Consider the following 22,129-nt stretch of genomic DNA (forward strand, 5'->3'; position numbering starts at 1 on the left):
TCTCCACTGAAGATCTGAGGCCAGTTGGGTTGAAGAGTCACAGTCACCGTGATTGGGACTGTCAGTGTTCAAGAATCACCAATGAAGGTACAAATGTCAGAATCAAACAAATTTACTTCATGGATTAATAAGTACACGGAGGATTGTTACTACAGTTTGTATTCCAACTCAAACACAAACTCACCCTTTTTATTGATCCTGATTGGATCACTGAACTCTGTGTAGTAAACTGGGTCTCCTCTTCCTCCTCTGCACCAGTAGAGTCCTTCCTGTGAGATTTGTTTGTTTGAATACAAACCAGTATGTTCTGTGGTCGTAGGTTCAGAGGACTTCTCATCTCTGTACCAGTAGTATTTCCATCCAGATGATGGATTCACTGAGCAGGTCAGGATCACACTGCCTCCTACTGGAATGTCTCTGGTGACAGCACTCAGTCTGGCCTTTGGTCTTGCTGTTGTTGAGTTTAGAAAGAAATATAAGAAATATACAATTATTATGCTTCCACATTTCACTTCATGGGTGAGGATCACACTGCCCTAAACTTTGCTGACCCTCACATGGCAGGGTTTTTTGTCAGTAATGTGTTCAACCATCTTCTGATGCACAAACATGGACACAAAAGGGAGTGACTGGAGAATCCAAGACTCCTTTCCTCCGCTGGCACGCAACCTGATCTTTCACTTGTTCCCCCAACAAACCTCCACCAGCTCTTGATATTTCACACTTTTCTTTTCATGAGCCTCTTCCATCCTCTATTCCAGTGTTTTTCAACTTTTTTTTGAGCCAAGGTACATTGGCTTGAACAAATCACAAGTCACACCACCAACCTAAAATGTTAAAAAAAAAATGAAACTCTAAAGCCTATATTAGCAATATAAAGTCATTCTTGTCAAAGTGTCTTAAATAGGAATCAGATAAACACAAAGAAAAAAACCTCATGATCTTTCATATTTCTACTCATTCAGTGTGAAACCTGGGCCTGTTTGGATCAACACAGAGCTGATATCCTGGCGGTAACTGAAGAAAGACACACACAAAGCTCTTCCTCAACAGCTCTCTCTCTGTTTTTAATTTTTATAGCAGTGAGGCTTGAGAAACTTAGCTCACACAGATATGTCGTGGAAAATGGGAACAATGTCAAAATAGCTTTGTTTGCCAGAATGGGGAACTCCTTGGCAGCAGCCAACCAAAAACTGTCCAAAGGTAGATCAGCAAAGCTTAGCTTTAAACCACGATTTTGTCTCAGTTCAGTTAGTTCCTCCTGCTCCTGTAAAGTCATGTCCTTTCCAACAACTGATGTTGAGCTATATGGGTCCCTAACCCAGTCAAGGCATTCAGTGAAGGCTTAAGAGAAATAAAATGACATGTTCTCCTCAAGAGGTTTCAAATGTTCACCTATTGTCTCGCACAATGCGACAGTGTTAACATCTTGCCATTTCTTGGCAAGAGGGAACATTTCAAGGTTACCACTTTCCACATATTGTTACCAGAGGTGCACCTTTGAATGGAATCCATTTATTTCATCTGTAGGCAGGTTTTCATTTCAGCCTTGCATTCGTGTGTTCAGTTCATTCAGATGATGAAAAATATCTGCCAGGTATGCCAGCCTTGCACACAGCCTTGCAAGCAGCTTTGCATAATCGGACCTCTCATTTGTCAGAAACACTTTAAGTTCCCCCTGCAGCTCATACACATGGGCCAGCACTTTGCCGCCCGACAACCATCGGATCTCAGTATGAAACAGTAAGGCTTTATGGTCTGCTCGCATTTCCTCACACAAAGATGCAAATGTGACTTTTCACAGGTCGTGTCTTCACAAAGTTTACCATGTGCACAACATCGTCCATCACAGGAACTAGGTCTGCTGGTAAAGTCTTGGCTTCGAGGGCCTCACGGTGTGAAAAACAGTGCATAACAATCACATCTGGGTTTCTTTCCTTCACTCTGCTTACAAAGCCTTTGGTGCACCCGACCATGGCTGCAGCTCCATCAATGCAGACACTTGTGCAGTTTTCCAACTTAAGTCCTCCTTTTTCAAAATATTCTTATGTGGCCCGAAAAATTTCCTCTCCTGTTGTTTTTTTGGCAATGCCTTGCAAAATAGGAAGTTTTCTCTGATTGCGTCTCCATCCACAAAACGCACACTGGCCAAGATTGGAGCATATCCACTAATATCAGTAGACTCATCAAGTTGCAACGCAAATTTCTTACTGAAACAAATCTTTTTTCCAAAACCACACTTTCGATGTCTGCAGACATGTCATCAATACATCTGGAAATGTGTTATCCGAGAGAGGGACTTTGTTTAACCGCTTCAGGTCCGAGCATCTCATTTACAATGGGTTTGCAGGCGGGAAGTATTAATGACTCTGCCACAATGTGGAACTTTTTTGATTTAGCTACAAGTACAGCAACGTGGTAGCTAGCTTTGAGGGCTCTCTCCTTTACCTTTGTGGTTTTTCTCATAAAAGTTGCCTGTTTCTCCGTGTGTTCACGCAGGTGAACAAAACAGTCTGCATTCTTGTGTTGAAGCGAAGGGTGTTTCGTTTGGAGATGGCGTTTAAGCTACTTAGGACCATAGCATTTTTGGTCACCACACACCAAGCACAACGGAGTCGGTGTTGTTTTATCCCCGGTGAAAGTAAATCCAAATGAAATATGGCTTTCGCTGTATTGCCTTGTGCAAAAGACTTTGCTCAAGGTCACCGTCTTTGCTTTCTTTTGACATTCACTCATACTAAGGCCTTCATCTGGGTCCGAATTTGGTCCAAGGCCTACTTCTGAGTTAGCATTTTTCCTTTTCAGAGACTTCTCCATCAGTGTCACCGTAGTCTAACTAGCCACAATGCCACTGTCACTGCCACCTGTCGCATCCGTGCATCACTAATTCTCTTGTCTCAAAGTACAAGGCAATTGGCTACCTGCTGCCACCTATAGGTACACAGATATATATAGACAGACACTTGACAATGGCATATTATCTGCAGATAATAATTCATTCATTCATTCATTCATTCATCTTCTGTAACCGCTTATTCCTGTTAAGGATCACAGGGGTCTGCTGGAGCCTATCCCAGCTGTCATCGGACGAGAGGCGGGGGTACACCCTGGACAGGTCTCCAGTCTATCGCAGGGCTAACACAGAGAGACAGACAACCATTCACACTCACACTCATCAGTTCCATACTGGTTACATTGATGAAATCCTTTTTGGGCTGCAGTTGAAGACATTCACAAAGCTCTTTGTTGGCTTTTCCCTGAAGGACAGGACACGTCCTGTAGCCTGAAATGATTCTTGTCTGTGATTTTCCCTTACTTCATAACCAAGGACCTGGATTTGGCAGTCTTAAAGCTCATGTGTGCCCATGATACTATTCTCTCTAAACCCTTGAGTATTCTCCTTGCTTCTGGCACAGCTGTTGTTGTCACTGTGAGGTCATCCGTGAAGGCTCTGATTGGGTGGTTGTCTTATACCAGATTTGCTGATTGGGGTACCGGCATTCTGTTTCAGCTGCCTAGACCAGCATGTTAATAACGGTTTGGTCTCTGGTAGGAAAGCCCCAGCTGTGTTGATCCTGGTACCATTTAAACAGATGGTTCTGTACAGTAGGATCTATACTAATTATAATAATGTTCATATTTATTTGAATTTATTTGGTGAAATGATTGATAGTTGTCCCTATGACAGATGAAAATTCATTCTACAGAGTTGCGGCCTTCCAACCAAACTCTTTATGAACGAATGACTATCAGGTGAAACAGAGTCTGACTGAAGATGTAACCCATTTCATACTTTTAATACTTCCTGTGATGAGTAGTAACAATTTTGCACAATACAGAAATCAGAGCAAACAACAAACATGACTTACGTGATACTGATAATGTGATGGCTTCACTCCACTCTGTTGAATATGAGTCATCTCTGCGTCTACTCTTACACATGTAGTTTCCGCTGTTGGACTCAGAAACACTGAAAGTCCAGTATTTATTGTTTGTTTTGTGTGTCGTTAACCTGGGTGTTCTCCATTCATACTTCCACTCAGTGTCTTCACCTCCCTGGACCTCACATGTCAGAGTGATCTTCTCATCTCTGAATATCTGAGGCCAGTTGGGTTGTCGTGTTACAACAGCCTTGTATGAAGCTGTTTCCACCAGATATGAACAGTTGGGATACAAATAGAAACATGAAATCAACAGAGAACAACGTAGGTTTCATCACTATTTCTAATAATATATCAAGAAATAATGAATATTTCAAACACAATGACTGAACTCACACGTTATGTTGATGGTGACTGGATCACTTTTATCAGTGTAATAAACTGGTTTTCCTCCTCTTCCTCCTCTGCATCTGTAGATGCCTCCTTGTGATACACTGATAACTCTGTTTTCTCCATCATTTGTTTCGACTGGATCATCAAACATTCTTGTCTCATCTCTGAACCACAGGTACTTCCATCCAACAGAGGTCTCCACAGAGCAGGTCAGTGTCACACTGCCTCCTTCTGGTATGGTTCTTGTTCCTGCTGTCAGTGTGGCCCTGGGTTTATCTGTTATTATAAAACACATTAAACATCAAAATGTTTTTTTCAACGTTTCATTTGAAGTAAAATCTTTTTCTTCACCTTCTGCCAGTCTGAAATAAAACTACACCAACTCTTCTTCTTCTGACAGTTATACTATGTTAATTGATGATCATTTTCTCTGTTTTTTATGAATCAGCTGTGATTTGTATTTCATCATGGTGTCAGAGCTACATTAACTCTGGGTTTAAATCTCAAAATAATCACAATGTCATTGTTTCTCCATTATCTAGCCTGAAGAAGTCACACTGCTAAATGAATACACTGATGGAGGACACAATGATGTGTCCAGAAATATTTAGTATGCACATATGAACAGGGATCATACATTAGTGCTTTAGGTCATAATGATAAGAAAATAGAGGTCTTACCTGATACATTTAAAGAGACAGGATTACTACACTTTGTATCCTGTGATCTCTTGTGTCGACCACAGCACTGATATTCACCACTGTCACTTGTAGACAGCAGTATCATGGTGTAGACTTTTTTTGAGTTGAAGTTTGTATTCAAATGAACTTGTGAACCATTCTTGTTGATTTTATATTCCCAGTCAGTGTCTTCTCCTTCTTTCATATCACATATGAAGGAAACAGTCTCACCAGTAAACAAAGTCGAAAAGTTGGTGTCAGTAGTCAGCACAATATCTACAATCAAACACAAACATGTATATTATACTAGCCTCACTCTGTGTAGACACATCAACACAGAAAGAGGATGTACTTAAAACAATGAATTTGCATGAGATTAGTTTTCAGTGAATAAATAAAAACAGTTTAATCACCTTGAGCGTGTCCTTTGCAGAGGAGTGAATAGAGCACTACAATAAAGAGAGACATTTCAGATAATGTCAAACTAAAAATCAAATGTTTAATAAAAACAATCATTTGATGTATAACACTTACCACGTATAACATTTATCAAATGATCAGAGCTGACAATCTTTGATGAATGAAAACACCTAAATCTGAGCCAAGTTACAAACCCTGGCTACAAATATTAATAAAATAATATCTGTTAAGATGATCAGAAAACTTTACACATGACTGATCATCTGTTTGTCTCACTAAAATGATTCATCTGTATGACTGAAAGTCAATCAGTCAGTGATGTACTCACAGAATAAGCCCAGCTCACAGAGCAAAGTGTGTCCCATCCTCACATCCAGATTTCTGTTCAGTTCTTTGAGTGATGACAAAGAGGGAAACTGCAGAAACCACAAACACAAGTTACATTTCAAATAAATATTGGAACTGATACTGTTTTTCTACTTGTTCTGTCTCTGCTTCCTTTTTAACACATTTAACACAGTTAACCAGAGTTTGACCACAGCTAACCCACAGCTAACTCTCTCACAGCACTGTATAAATACATCAGACTGATTGTCACACAAGGGTTTGTGCATGGTTTCTAATGAACTTAAACAGAACAGCATCAGACTATGAGACATTTTTCCAGATATACAAGATAAAAGGTCATTCAAGACAACTTGAACATAGAAGCATTGAGAGGTCATGTGAAGCCAAGAGATGTTTCCAGCATCAGAACATCCACATGAAAGAAACACAACAACAATAAATGCCTACATTGTTGAGTGATGTCCTGTGGACAGAGTCCTTCCTATGGACTCTTTCTCTATGTTACTGTTTATTCAACATGACTGAGACATCTCTCTGCAACATACAAAGTTCTTTGTGTCTTTCAGACAGGTTCAAACTGCTGCTGACACTGAGTTTGATGTATTACTCCAGAGAAGGGTTACAGTTCAGTCCCATCCAATAAGCTACAGAGAAATACATCTGAATGTCCTTCCTGCCACAGATATGATCATCCTGTAGACTACTGCTGCCTCACAAAGAGTCTGGAATTATTGATGCTACAGTAAAAGCTGCTGCAGAGCAACATTATCTACTGATACTGATGACCAGAGGTGTCATACTCACTCCAATCAGTTCACCACAGCAGGTGGAGATAATCCTTACACTTTCTCACCCAAAACTTCATCTGAAATGATTCTTCATCTTAAATGTTGAGCTTCACCAGTCTAAAGTATCCGAATGCACCACTGGAGAATCTTTTAATGTCCTCACCTTTTACTGAGACGCTGGTGTCAAGTGTGGGCATGACTTCATCCACAGGAAGTGAACAAAACAGAAATAGTGTCATGAACATGATGAGAGTCCTGCCCCCTCCCCCAGCTCTGATCCATTAGAAGTAGCTGTAACTGGATGGGTATTTACAGAGAATGAAACTGTTTTTAGCATTTATTTACACAGTTGGACAGTTGAGAACTAATCATTGAAAACTGAGTCAACTGATTAAAAACCTTGAATAAGACTAAAATTGAACTGTAAGACTTCTTGGTTTAATACAAATCTTACTAAATGTTTCAATAATCTCGGTTTTCATTGATTAAACCACCTTTTTTCTACTTCTAATAAATATGTCCACTATGTATCAGGGGCCAAAATCTGCAGACTATGACGACAAACATAGACCTGTTTGAAATTTCATGTTAGTCTGTGGTCAGTTGTTAAGTCTATTTCTGCTTCCTTCTCTTTCTCACAACACATTCACACCACTGCACTGTGTCTGTGGCGCACAACACTTAACTCTTGATGCTAAAAAGACAATGAAACCACCCAAGGCCATTGGGGTGTAGAGGGACGTAACACAACTGTAGAAACATCTTGCACATGTGGAATCAAATCAATTATAATTAATGATATTATAACATTATGCCCACACCACCTGCACCCACACTGCTGCTATTGTGGGAGAATGTGTGTGTGCAGATACAATATATGTATACACACTAATACAAACAGTAGGTAGTGAACATTCACAAAGTGAACATTTAGTGGATCAAACATTGGACTTTCTGGTAACGTTTTGACTGACAACAATTGGCTCTAAAGATCTTTATTGTGGTGGTTAATGGGAGCATACATCATTTTCACACATCAGTCACTCTGTATAAACAACATCTATGACCACAGACAACACATGAAGGATGGTATGGTACTTTTATAGTCTGGAAGCTAGACCATGGTTCCCCGCCCACGTCCTCCACAAAATGAACGGGGTAAGAACACATCCGGGTATTTGGACTGTACTTGGTCAGTGGTACTCTGAACTGTAACAGTACTTTTGCATTGAGTGATGATGTTTCATAAAAACACAACAAAAGACAAGAACGCATAAACTCCCTGGGTCTGGAGTCGCTCTGTTCAGAATTCATTATGCCTGGTGAAGATCTGTCAGGCCAGTCAAATGTTATGGGCGGGCTTAATGTGCTGATGGACAGAGGAGTAACAGCCAGTAGTCATACACGTCACCTGAGAGTCGTGGAGTTGAATTTGTTTAACCTCTGATTGACATTAGGACTATCCAGTTGTGTGCAGAGGTATTTTTTATCAGTTGAAATACGCCCCATAATGAAATCCAAATGATCAGAACTGAGACTGAGTCAGTCTCGTACTCTGAATGTGTTTGACACTGAAACATAAAATCATCACTGTGCTCTTTGTGTGCCCTTCCTACTGCCTCTCTGCTGTGAGCTGACCACATCAGACTAGTCCTCTACTGAACGGCAGACATTTTGAACCACAGGCTGCATTTCCTCTCTTCAAGGTGGCTCAGCTACAAATGATGAGGTCATTGATTCTCAGTAGATAAAAATAAGCCTGCAGCAGAATAGACAGTTAGCAACTACATTCTTTTATACACATATAGACATTGTAGGCTGTATTCCTCTGTATCTGAATCCAAAAAGCACACAGTATTCTACATTTGCAGTGACTTTAGAGCGACTTATTCAAAGACACATGACACCCCCCCCCCCATCGGCAATTTACACACGCTTACAAAATAAATTGAATAGCATTGTTTTAACCATTGTCTTTAATTTATAACATGTCACCCAATTTATATGCTTAACAAATGACAAATAAATACCAAAAACTCTGTAATACAATATAAATACCCTCACCACAAAATAAAAATCCTGTAAATAAGTAAATAAACAATAATAATAGTAATGCATTATACACTATGCAATAACTATATACAATGCTATATAAAATACCTATATACAACTGTATGCAAAACTATTTACAAAAAAAGGCATTTTACAGACCTCTAGTGGTGCCTTTTATTATTGCATCCACTACAGTGATAAACTATGCCACTAGCTACTCAACCTCACCTCTCCTGCTACAGCTGTAATTTCCTAGATTTTCTCCCAGCAAAGTCATCTAAGACATCATCATATGACAACTCATTGGAGACCACATTATTTATGCTTATCACTGAAAGTCTACAGAGACGAGTTTGCATCATGGTAGACCTCAGGTAAGTTTTAATGAGTTTAAGCTCAGGAAAGCTTCTTTCAGCAGCAGCCTCTGTGACAGGGAGAGTTGGAAAGATTCTTAGATCAACCCACATGCTCGGATAAATTTCTGTCAGTTTCCTCTCACGCAGGAAAGTCAACAGATCCATGTTGGTCATATTTTTTGATGACAGAGGTGTAAAATTGTACATTTCCATTGCAAGTTCAGTGCCATCAATGTCTGGCTGGATGTCATGGGTCAGAGCAGTGCTCAAGGTTTGACAATGTTTTAGGACCTCCTCTTTTTTATGTTAAGATGAGGAGCACTCCAAATTTGTCTTTTACATTTCCAAGGTTCTGAAATCTTCAGCAAGTCAACTGCCACATCTAGCTGCATAGAGGGTGACTGCATGAGTTTACTCACATGCTGGATCTTGCTGAGAACCTTTTGAAAACATTTTGTAGCACAAGCAGTGCAAACTATCATCCTTTTTAGAGTACATGAGCCAGCTTCTCCTGATTTTTTCCCCCATTGACTAAGAATCTGGTAAAATATTCATGCTGACACCTTCATCTGTCCCTTTGTTTTGGCAATATGAAGCTGTTTTGAACTGGAAATGGACCTCTGTGAACTAACTCTCTTCATGCTTGATCATGTAAGAGAAGATGGCCTGTCAGCAGGGCCCAATGGTGCAGCATCACTGGGTTCTTCTGAGGTGGAGGGGACAGAAGGAGTGATTGAGGCTGCTGATGCTGTGATATCTGTTGATGGCAAAACTTTTGCTGGACTCAAATATCTCAAAAGTGTGTCTGAAGAGAGAAGAGGAGTGTTACAGCTATTACAGTAAATAAAAATGATCATAGAAAAAAATTAAAAACCTAATAGATACATGTTGTCTACTATGCAGAATACACAATGTATTTTTTCTGATATGCATATTGGATTAGACACAACTTTATTGTCTTTACAGTGAAATTTTGATCATCATTTGTTGTAATATTAATTGGGCTGTCAGGAAACAATCTGCTGAGGTCTTCAGCTGAACCTGTTGCTGCTGACTGTGACCATAGACTGTTCATTGTGACACATGGTGGCAGTGCTGCACAGAATAAAAGCACTAGAAGAAGAAAGGACAGTAAGAATGCAGCAAGAGAGAGACACAGATACATGGACACCAAAAACACTTCTATCAAACTCAATAATGATTTCACTTCACTTTATTGAACTGAGTTATTGATGAGACAGAATGAAAAAGTTAGTCTACTGTAAAATATAATTCATGTTATATTAGAGGACAAACATATACAGTTGCTATAATATAGACCTATATATACAATGAATGATAAATCTGACGTTAAAGTCAGCATCAATGAACACAACAACTGATTATCAATGATTGATTATTAATGGACTGAGCATAAATCTACATAATAAACAGTTAAGTTCCCTGACAACTCATTTCCAGGCCTTTATCAAGCTTCATGACAACACAACACCCTCTTTAACCTCATTACTGGCATGAAAACTACAAACTCACTGTTAATGCAACACAAACACACATGATAAGCATATATACAAAACAGACTGAATGATCAGTTTTGACATTAAATCCAGATACAGCTGGAATTCTTTAACGGGATCAGAAACAAAAATGCACAAAAGACTGATTCTGGATGGCATCTGTTTTATAAATGTTGTCAAAAACATCTTTAAACATGAATATTGGTGTCATATCATTGTCTGTGAGTCTCTTGTTTTGCTGATGATGCACTTCTTTTCATGGACCTGAAACAAAATCACAATCAGTAAAACTCTAAAACTGAAAAACAAAGACATGATGCTACTGGGGATGTGACCACACTCTCAGCCTCTTAACTTTTTATAAAATTAGACATTTTCACTCAACATTAATATTATCAGAGATATTGTACAATTAAACTTGAGAATTAACATCATCTTCATCCTTCTCAGATTTCAGATACATGTAAATTTGAACTTTGTGAGCTAAATTTCCTGACAGCTCCACATGAATCAAAGTTTATACTGTACCACTTCCTGTGTTTCCAGAGCCTCTGACTGATTCATAGACAGAAACATCAGCTACAGGTCAGAGAAATCAAGACGACATCCAATGAGTCACTTCAGCTTTTGTTTGAAAAAGTCAAAGAGGGTGTTAGAAATAGTTGTGAAAAGAATTATTGGAAAGGCTGACCATGGAGAAGAGAGGAGTAAACTTGAGTTTCATTCTGGTTCTCTGTTTGCTGTGTAGCAGAGCCTTGATTGATGTTCAGAGACTGAGTCAGACTAAAGCATGAAGGAGTTTAACAAGGAACATGGAAAGTATTATTATTAGGATCAAAATGAGACAAGAGTGTTGGACCAACCTGTTACTGCATGCATCTGGAAAAGAGACAAATACAAATATGACACTGTTGTATATGGAATATGTTCTTCACTTCATAGAATTTATCAGTAATTATTAATAAACTGTAACTTGGAAAAAGTCTCACCCTTTATTTTTCTCCAGCAACAAAGCAGCAGCAGTGATGTAATAATGAAGATAATTCCACAAACCAGACGAATAATAAATGGGACGTTAAAGGAGGAGCTTTCAAACCTGGACAATGCTGTTAGAAAGAATGGTTTAAAGTCACTGAATGTATACAAAGACTAATATTCACTAAAGTTCAGTAGACCACTGCTACTATTAACACTGATAACTGAAAAGATTCCTCACGTTTTACTGCCATCCAACTCTGTGGTGATTGTTTCCCTGAGGACTGACACTTGTAGAAGCCTTCATGTGACTTTGACACTGCAGGGATGATCAGCTCCCCTCTGGTATCACTTTGGATGAGTTTGTCATTTTGATAGAAAAACACATTAGAAAGAACATTTTGTGTCTTCAACTCGCAGCCAAGAGTAACAGGAACTCCCTCAGTCACAGGATGGACAGGGCTCACCAGGATAATATCATCAGCTGGAAAACAGTCAAACACATTCATTTAGTGTCAGCTGGAGGAGACTAATGTACAATGATAACATACAATGAGAACATATGTTCAGTCTTCTCTTACATATGTGTATGTCTCACATGTAGGTATCAATCATGTATACAGCAGTTATCTAAACCAACAACAAGGAAACATAACTGGTTTTGTCTATTGACAGAATAACTTCAGTACAGATGAGAAAGATTGGAGATTAGGACTTCTGTGGACAGTTTGGCAAATCACATACAGTAACTGGTAATTTATCAACATGTTACTATTGTCTCGGTGAAAACTGATGGGAAATGTGACACTGTACTTCTTTAACTCTACAGCTTGAAAGAAAAGGGCAGGTCACAAAAACACCAGTTAATACTGTTTACCATAGAGATGACCACTGATGAAGATTCATTTAAGATTTTTCTAAAGAAAGTAATTATTAATAAATCGTAACTTGGAAAAAGTCTCACCCTTTATTTTTCTCCAGCAACAAAGCAGCAGCAGTGATGTAATAATGAAGATAATTCCACAAACCAGAATAATAATAAATGGGACTTTAAAAGAGGAGCTTTCAAACCTGGACAGTACTGTCAGAAAGAATGGTTTAAAGTCATTGAAAATGGCCACCACTTCTGTGGACAGTTTGGCAAATCACATACAGTGACTGGTAATTTATCAAGGTAAAAACTAACATGTTACTATTGTAATACTGTTTACCATAGAGATGACCACTGATGAAGATTCATTTAAAGATTGTTGTTTTCTAAAGAAAGACTCTGCCTACTTACAGTGAATATACAGGACATAGAATACATTAGTTCAGATTTCTCATCAACAAATCCCCAAACAGCAAAGTTTAACATCATAACATGTGATGAAAACTCACTCTGTCCCGTGATGTTGACTGCGTTGCTGAATGCTGATCCAGACTCACACCAGTACACTGTAGTACTGTCCTGTATCTTAGCAACATTACATGTAGATCCAGTCATGGTCCCCCAGGTAGAACAGTGTGACAGGAAGCCATCATCAGTAAACCTCCTCACTCTCCACTCAGTAGAGTTTCCCTCACAGCTCAGAGAGACAGAGTCAGAGGTGAAGTGCTGGACTCTGTCAGGATTCACTGTGAGAGACGCTGCTGGATGGAAATCTGAAAAACAAACCATGATAGAAGGTCACACTTTATAAAATAACAATGGAGTTAATCCTTTATAAACTAAGATGAATATACTTCATCATTGCGTGGTATTTAAGCTGTTACTGTAAAATGGTTTTAATTTGACAGTCATACTTTGTCTACTACCTGTAACTTGATACCACCTGGATAGCCTCCTGACTCAGAGATAAAGCTACAGCCCTGCATTGTCTCCTCTCTTTTCCTTTATTTCTTTTCTCCTCTCCTGTCTGCTCTGATGGCTTGTTGACCACATTAGTGGTAGTTAGTTAGTAAATTGAGTGCGTGCTACTTAGCCAGCAGTTACGACATAAAGTCTACTTCTGTGTTTTATCAACAAAGTAAAGCATTGACCAGAGCAGCAAGCTGCTCACTAGGCAAGGAGAACAATGGAGGATCTGAACACACATGTAAAGGGGAGACTTAAATCTCCCGCTTCACAGATTCCTTTGTCTAGTATCATTGACCACGACCTGGACGTGGCACATAGAAGCAGAACAAAGGAAATAGTTATTTCTATCATTCACACACACACACACACACACACACACACCACATTTGTTACTTCTAAAGCCCAACACTCACCTCCAGACCAGACAAACTGAGGATCACTGTAATCAGTGTAATACACTGGGTCTCCTCTTCCAGCTCTACACACATATCCTGCTGTGTGTGTCTGTCCATCAATGATGTAGGAATCTTGTTCAGTCCCTTTGGTGCTACCAGGCAGCAGCTCATGACTGTAAGATCCAGAGGTGTCTGATAGATCAGGAACAGCTTTATACCAGTAAAACCTCCATCCTGCAGATGGATGTTCAACCTCACAGCTCAGAGTTACTGAGGCTCCAGGACTCAGCCATGATGGAGACACAGAGAGGACAGGTTTGGGTTTATCTGTTAGGAAGAGATTTGATCACAATGAAAACATGTTACTATGTACTGATGGAAGATTACATACAACATTTGTATCCTGCATATTTGGAATTATTTATATATAGAACACATGTAAATATAGATGTGAAGCTGTACTTCCAGTTTCAGCTAAATAAGTCATGACTGGTGAAATATGATGTGACTTACTGCTGAATACAGTCAATCTGAAGGAATCACTCCACTCTGTTGAAGACTGTTGTTCATTTTTCATTTTTCCTTTACACTTGTAGTCTCCAGTGTGGAGTGAAGAATCAGATTTAATCCCGAATTCATTTAGATTTGGAGGTTTGAATGAACTGGTAGATCTCCATTCATACACCCACTCAGAGTCTCCTCCATGGATCTCACATCTGAGAGTAATCATCTCTCCACTGAAGATCTGAGGCCAGTTGGGTTGAAGAGTCACAGTCACCGTGATTGGGACTGTCAGTGTTCAAGAATCACCAATGAAGGCACAAAAGTCAACGTCAAACACAATGACTTCATTGATTAATAAGTACACAGAGGATTGTTACTAGAGTTTGTATTCCTAAAACACAAACTCACCATTTTTATTGATCCTGATTGGATCACTGAATTCTGTGTAGTAAACTGGGTCTCCTCTTCCTCCTCTGCACCAGTAGAGTCCTTCCTGTGAGATTTGTTTATCTGAATAAAAACCACCATCTTGTATGGTCAGAGGTTCAGAGGACTTCTCATCTCTGTACCAGTAGTATTTCCATCCAGATGATGGATTCACTGAGCAGGTCAGGATCACACTGCCTCCTACTGGAATGTCTCTGGTGACAGCACTCAGTCTGGCCTTTGGTCTTGCTGTTGTTGAGTTTATAACAAAAGATTTAATCATTGTACCTCTACATTTCACAGCATAAATGAGGATCACACTGCCCTGATCTCTGCTGACCCTCACATGGGAGGTTGTTGTTATCAGCAACCAGTTTGGTCTCTGGTCTGCCTCTTCTTTAGTTCAACAAACACATAAGAAGAAATAAGACCAAGCTCCAACAGTATAGGTACATCTATTTACCATCATCATAACATAGTAGGAGAGTCCCAGGTCTGTTGCTACTGGAGCCATTGAAACAGATGGTTCTATACTGTTGGATATATACTGATGATAATAATGTTCATATTTATTTGAACTTATTTGGTAGAACAATATAAAAACACTGTCATCCCTATGGCAGATGTAGCTGCCTTCAGACTAAACTCTTTATCAACTACTGACTATCAGGTGAAACAGCGTCTGACTGAAGATGTAACCCATTTCATACTTTTAATGCTTCCTGTGATGAGTAGTAACAATTTTTCACAATACAGAAATCAGAGCAAACAACAAACATGACTTACGTGTTACTGATAATGTGATGGCTTCACTCCACTCTGTTGAATATGAGTCATCTATGCGTCTACTCTTACACATGTAGTTTCCGCTGTTGGACTCAGAAACACTGAAAGTCCAGTATTTATTGTTTGTTTTGTGTGTCGTTAACCAGGGTGTTCTCCATTCATACTTCCACTCAGTGTCTTCACCTCCCTGGACCTCACATGTCAGAGTGATCTCCTCACCTCTACATGTCTGAGGCCAGTTGGGTTGTCGTGTTAAAACAGCCTTGTATGAAGCTGTTTCCACCAGATACGAACAGTTGGGATACAAACAGAAACATGAAATCAACAGAGAAAATTGAACATTGTAGGTTTCATCACTTATCCTAATGGTAATCTTGCACACATATTTCACAGTGGGAGTATAAATGAATAGAGACATTAAAAGTCAACATTGTATTTACTTTTTAGTATGTTTGTCACAAGTAGACAAAAAAATCTAAGAATAATGCAAAGGACAAGAAGACAATCAATAAACAAACAAACTGACCTCCAGAACAGACAAACTGAGGATCACTGTAATCAGTGTAATACACTGGGTCTCCTCTTCCAGCTCTACCCACATATCCTGCTGTGTGTGTCTGTCCATCAATGATGTAGGAATCTTGTTCAGTCCCTTTGGTGCTACCAGGCAGCAGCTCATGACTGTAAGATCCAGAGGTGTCTGATAGATCAGGAACAGCTTTATACCAGTAAAACCTCCATCCTGCAGATGGATGTTCAACCTCACAGCTCAGAGTTACTGAGGCTCCAGGACTCAGCCATGATGGAGACACAGAGAGGACAGGTTTGGGTTTATCTGTTAGGAAGAGATTTGATCACAATGAAAACATGTTAATATGTACTGATGGAAGATTACATACAGTATTTGTATCCTGCATAGTCACCGTGATTGGGACTGTCAGTGTTCAAGAATCACCAATGAAGGTACAAAAGTCAACATCAAACACAATCAATTCATAGATTTTTAAGTACACAGAGGATTGTTACTACAGTTTGTATTCCAACAAAACTCACCAACTAAAACACAAACTCACCATTTTTATTGATCCTGATTGGATCACTGAACTCTGTGTAGTAAACTGGGTCTCCTCTTCCTCCTCTGCACCAGTAGAGTCCTTCCTGTGAGACACTGATTTGTCCATTTGAATAAAAACCAGCATCTTGTGTGTTCAGAGGTTCAGAGGACTTCTCATCTCTGTACCAGTAGTATTTCCATCCGGATGATGGATTCACTGAGCAGGTCAGGATCACACTGCCTCCTACTGGAATGTCTCTGGTGACAGCACTCAGTCTGGCCTTTGGTCTCGCTGTTGTTGAGTTTAGAACAAAAGATGTAATCATTGTACCGCTACATTTCACAGCATACGTGAGAATCACACTGCCCTCATCTCTGCTGACCCTCACATGGGAGGTTGTTGTTGTCAGCAACCAGTTTAGTCTCTGGTCTGCCTCCTCTTTAGTTCAACAAACACATAAGATGAAATAAGACCAAGCTCCAACAGTATAGGTACATCTATTTACCATCATCATAACATAGTAGGAGAGTCCCAGGTCTGTTGCTGCTGGAGCCATTGAAACAGATGGTTCTATACTGTTGGTTATATACTGATGATAATAATATTCATATTTATTTGAATTTATTTGGTAGAACAATATAAAAACACTGTCATCCCTATGGCAGATGTAGCTGATTTCAGACTAAACTCTTTATCAATTAACTCTGGGTTTAAATCTCAACAAAATAATCACAATGTCATTGTTTCTCTTTTATCTAGCCTGAAGAAGTCACACTGTTAAATGAATACACTGCTGGAGGACACAATGATGTGTCCAGAAATATTTAGTATGCACATATGAACAGGGGTCATACATTAGTGCTTTAGGTCATAATGATAAGAAAATAGAGGACTTAGATGATACATTTAAAGAGACAGGATTACTACACTTTGTATCCTGTGATCTCTTGTGTCGACCACAGCACTGATATTCACCACTGTCACTTGTAGACACAAGTTTCACTGTGTGGACTTTTTTTGAGTTGAAGTTTGTATTGAAATTAACTTGTGAACCATTCTTGTTGATTTTATATTCCCAGTCAGTGTCTTCTCCTTCTTTCATGTCACATATGAAGAAAACAGTCTCACCGGTAAACAAAGTCGAAAAGTTGGGGTCAGTAGTCAGCACAATATCTAGAATCAAACACAAACATGTATGTTATACTAGACTCACTCAGTGAAGACACATCTAATAAAAATTATACTGAAAACAGAAAGAGGATGAAGTGAAAATGATGAATTTGGTTGAGATTAGTTTTCAGTGAGTAAATAAAAACAGTTTAATCACCTTGAGCGTGTCCTTTGCAGAGGAGTGTATAGAGCACTACAATAAAGAGAGACATTTCAGATAATGTCAAACTAAAAATCTAATATTTAATAAAAACAATCATTTGATGTATAACACTTACCACGTATAACATTTATCAAATGATCAGAGCTGACAATCTTTGATAAATGAAAACACCTAAATCTGAGCCAAGTTACAAACCCTGGCTACAAATATTAATAAAATAATATCTGTTAAGATGATCAGAAAACTTTACAAATGACTGATCCTCTGTTTGTCTCACTAAAATGATTCATCTGTATGACTGAAAGTCAGTCAGTCAGTGATGTACTCACAGAATAAGCCCAGCTCACAGAGCAAAGTGTGTCCCATCCTCACATCCAGATTTCTGATCAGTTCTTTGAGTGATGACAAAGAGGAAAACTGCAGAAACCACAAACACAAGTTACATTTCAAATAAATATTGGACCTGATACTGTTTTACTACTTGTTCTGTCTCTGCTTCCTTTTTAATACACATTGTTACGGCGTGTGGGCCGATTTCTTTAAATTGTGTGTGTGTGTTGCTGCGGTGCTGTTCTCTCTCTCTCTCTCTCTCTCTAGGTGGATGCCACTCCCCCAGCTCACAGTAGTTTCCAATCCCCTAATCAGAAGCCAGAGTTTAAAAGGAGAAGAGAACAACACTCTGGTTGGGACACAGTGCGGCATGGCTGCGGTGGTGAGATTGTTCCTGTTTTGGCTGTTCCTGTCTTTTGATTACCCTTCAGTGGAAAGGTGTGTGGTGTGTGCTAAACTGTTAGCATTGTGTTTTTGGTTTGTTTGTTTTGTCCTGGTTCCTGTGGAAGGCCAGCGTTTTCATTTTGTTTAACCGTGCAGTTCCTTTTGCAGGCCAGCTGCTTTGGATTCACCCTGATTTTGTCATTTTCTAATAAACACCTTATTGTTGTTTGCCCATAGAACTGTCTCTTTGTCTTATCTTTCCGTGATCAATCCTGGAAACATTATCTTTTGTTACTCCCCTCATCCCCTGTAGCTCGGGGTCGTAACACACATATAGCTGTAAGAGTTTGACCACAGCCAACCCTCACGTATAAATACATCAGACTGATGTCATGCATGGGTTTGTGAATGGTTTCTAATGAACTTAAATAGAACAGCATCAGACTATGAGACATTTTTCCAGATATACAAGATAAAAGGTCATTAAAGACAACTTGAACATAGAAGCATTGAGAGGTCATGTGAAGCCAAGAGATGTTTCCAACATCAGAACATCCACATGAAAGAAACACAACAACAATAAATGCCTACATTGTTGAGTGATGTCCTGTGGACAGAGTCCTTCCTATGGACTCTTTCTCTATGTTACTGTTTATTCAACATGACTGAGACATCTCTCTGCAACATACAAAGTTCTTTGTGTCATTCAGACAGGTTCAAACTTCTGCTGACACTGAGTTTGATGTATTACTCCAGAGAAGGGTTACAGTTCAGTCCCATCCAATAAGCTACAGAGAAATACATCTGAATGTCCTTCCTGCCACAGATATGATCATCCTGTAGACTACTGCTGCCTCACAAAGAGTCTGGAATTATTGATACTACTGTAAAAGCTGCTGCAGAGCAACATTATCTACTGATACTGATGACCAGAGGTGTCATACTCACTCCAATCAGTTCACCACAGCAGGTGGAGATAATCCTTACACTTTCTCACCCAAATCTTCATCTGAAATGGTTCTTCATCTGAAATGTTGAGCTTCACCAATCTAAAGTATCCGAATGCCCCACTGGAGAATCTTTTAATGTCCTCACCTTTTACTGAGACTCTCGTGTCAAGTGTGGGCATGACTTCATCCACAGGAAGTGAACAAAACAGAAATAGTGTCATGAACATGATGAGAGTCCTGCCCCCTCCCCCAGCTCTGATCCATTAGAAGTAGCTGTAACTGGATGGGTATTTACAGAGAATGAAACTCTGAATGTGTTTGACACTGAAACATAAAATCTCCTCTGCACTCTTAGTGTGCCCTTCCTACTGCCTCTCTGCTGTGAGCTGACCACATTAAACTAGTCCTTTACTGAACGGCAGACATTTTGAACCACAGGCTGCATTTCCTCTCTTCAAGGTGGCTCAGCTACAAATGATGAGGTCATTGATTCTCAGTAGATGGAAATAAGTCTGAAGCAGAATGGACAGTTAGCAACTAAATTCTTTTATACACATATAGACATTGTATGCTGTATTCCTCTGTGGGTCCATCTGAATCCAAAAAGCACACAGCATTCTACATTTACAGTGACTATAGAGCGACTTATTCAAAGACACATGATCACCTACAGATAGAGCCGACCCTACCCAATGTGGCGCCTTAGGAGAGACTTTATATCCCCCCACCCCCCACCCCCATCGGCAATTTACACACGCTTACAAAAGAAATTGAATAGCATTGTTTTAACCATTGTCTTTAATTTATAACATGTCACCCAATTTATATGCTTAACAAATTACAAATAAATACCAAAAACTCTGAAATACAATATAAATACCCTCCCCACAAAATAAAGATCCTGTAAATAAGTAAATAAATATTAATAATAGTAATGCATTATACACTATGCAATAACTATATACAATGCTATATGAAATACCTATATACAACTACACTACCCACAATAAGTTAGAGATATTGTGAGAGACTCAGTGGATGTCATACATATGGTGTTTGTTTCACTTCAGAGATTTTCGGGATAGGGAGGCAATTGTATTGGGGTGATAGACACACCTCATTTTGTGTTTTCCATGTAATGGTCTCACTGTGTACAGTGTGCCTTACATATTGGGGCCAATACCAAAAAATACTAAAAGACAATCCTTTTCAATGTGGCATCAATTTCAACATTCTGTGGGTATAAAAAGCTGGTATTGTCAGTAAGTCATTCCAAGTTCATCAGTCAAACAGCCATGAACACACGACGTCACTTAACGGACGAGCAGCGCCACCTGGCCATAGCGCGCCTTCGGGTCGGTGGCAGGCAGTCAGATGTTGCTCGTGAACTTGGTGTGTCTCAAAGTGTCATCAGCAGACTTGCATCAAGACACAGAACTACTGGCAGAGTTTGTGACAGACCCAGGAGTGGAGCCCCACGAGTGACAGGCCGCGACGATGACCAGTACCTAAGGACCTATGCACTCAGACCTCGTTATGCAACTGCCACACAGCTGCAGGTCCGTTTACGAGATGTGAGGGGTACTAGGGTTTCCAGACAAACCATTCGCAACCGACTCCACCGTTTTGGCTTGAATGCCAGATGACCGTTGCAGGTGATTCCACTGACACCAAGACACCGCCGTGAACGTTTGCAGTGGGCACAAGATCATGTGACCTGGACAATGCAGCAGTGGTCTACCGTCCTGTTCACTGATGAGTGTCGGGTCACCTTGCACAGAAATAATGGTCGTCAGCGTTGCTGGAGAAGGCGAGGTGAGCGATACGCCGAGGTCAACATGGTCCCCAGGGTTCACTTTGGTGGAGGAGGTGCAACAGTCTGGGCAGGCATCACCAGTCAGCGCAAAACAGATTTGGTTATTGTAGATGGCTCAGTCACTGCACATTCTTACCTCAGAGACATCATAGAACCCATCATCATCTCCTAATTCCGCCAGCACACCCCCAACTTTCTGTTCATGGATGATAGTGCTCCACCACATCGTGCCAGAATTATCACAGCTCGACTTCAGGAAGTCGGTGTGCCTCATATGGTATGGCCAGCAATGTCCCCTGACCTGAACCCCATAGAGCACGTCTGGGACCAGCTGAAGCAGAGACTGGATGATCGTACCCCACCCCCACGTGACCTGGCAGAACTGCGTATAGCACTTGTGGAAGAGTGGAACGCATTGCCTCAGAACAACATCATGAGGCTAGTGAGGAGCATGAGACGTCGCTGTCAAGCTGTCATTGCGGCAAATGGTGGAAACACCCGCTACTGACATTGTCAATTTTTGTTATTTGGGGCTATCCTTGTTATTGTCTAAATTTTTGGGGTAATAAATATTCAACTAATGAAAATGGTGTTTCTTCTCATTCATTATTAGTAATATCAAAGGGAACTTTTACTTATTTCATTAAAATTCAGACCAAATAGGAAAAGCACTCATGTAAATAACAATATCCCTAACTTATTGTGAGTAGTGTAAGTCCAGTGGTAAGGTAGACCATCTTGTTATATCTTTCTGTATTTCTTGTTTTAAATGTTTATAATTTCCATTATACAGCTCAGAAAGGTTTTTAGTGATCATGACACCTAAATACTTAATGCCTTTTGAGTTCCAATTTAATATGTACAATTCCTGGATCTCTCTCGATGGCTTATAGTTAAATG

The 22,129-nt window shown here is 39.7% G+C and overlaps 1 protein-coding gene across 1 annotated transcript; it reads right to left on the reverse strand.

The window, feature by feature from the left end:
* Window positions 1–149: 149 nt before the first annotated feature.
* Window positions 150–16,741, reverse strand: LOC311486289 (Fc receptor-like protein 5; the record flags this gene model as incomplete). The annotated part of the gene is made up of 6 exons (XM_084542083.1): window positions 150–451; window positions 3,870–4,142; window positions 4,278–4,550; window positions 14,159–14,443; window positions 14,558–14,824; window positions 16,435–16,741. 6 exons carry the CDS (start codon window positions 16,739–16,741, stop codon window positions 150–152), a joined length of 1,707 nt encoding a protein of 568 aa, XP_084398209.1.
* Window positions 16,742–22,129: the final 5,388 nt, after the last annotated feature.

The sequence above is a fragment of the Chelon labrosus genome (assembly GCF_963514085.1).
Source record: "Chelon labrosus genome assembly, chromosome: 1".
Taxonomy (NCBI): Eukaryota; Metazoa; Chordata; class Actinopteri; order Mugiliformes; family Mugilidae; genus Chelon; species Chelon labrosus.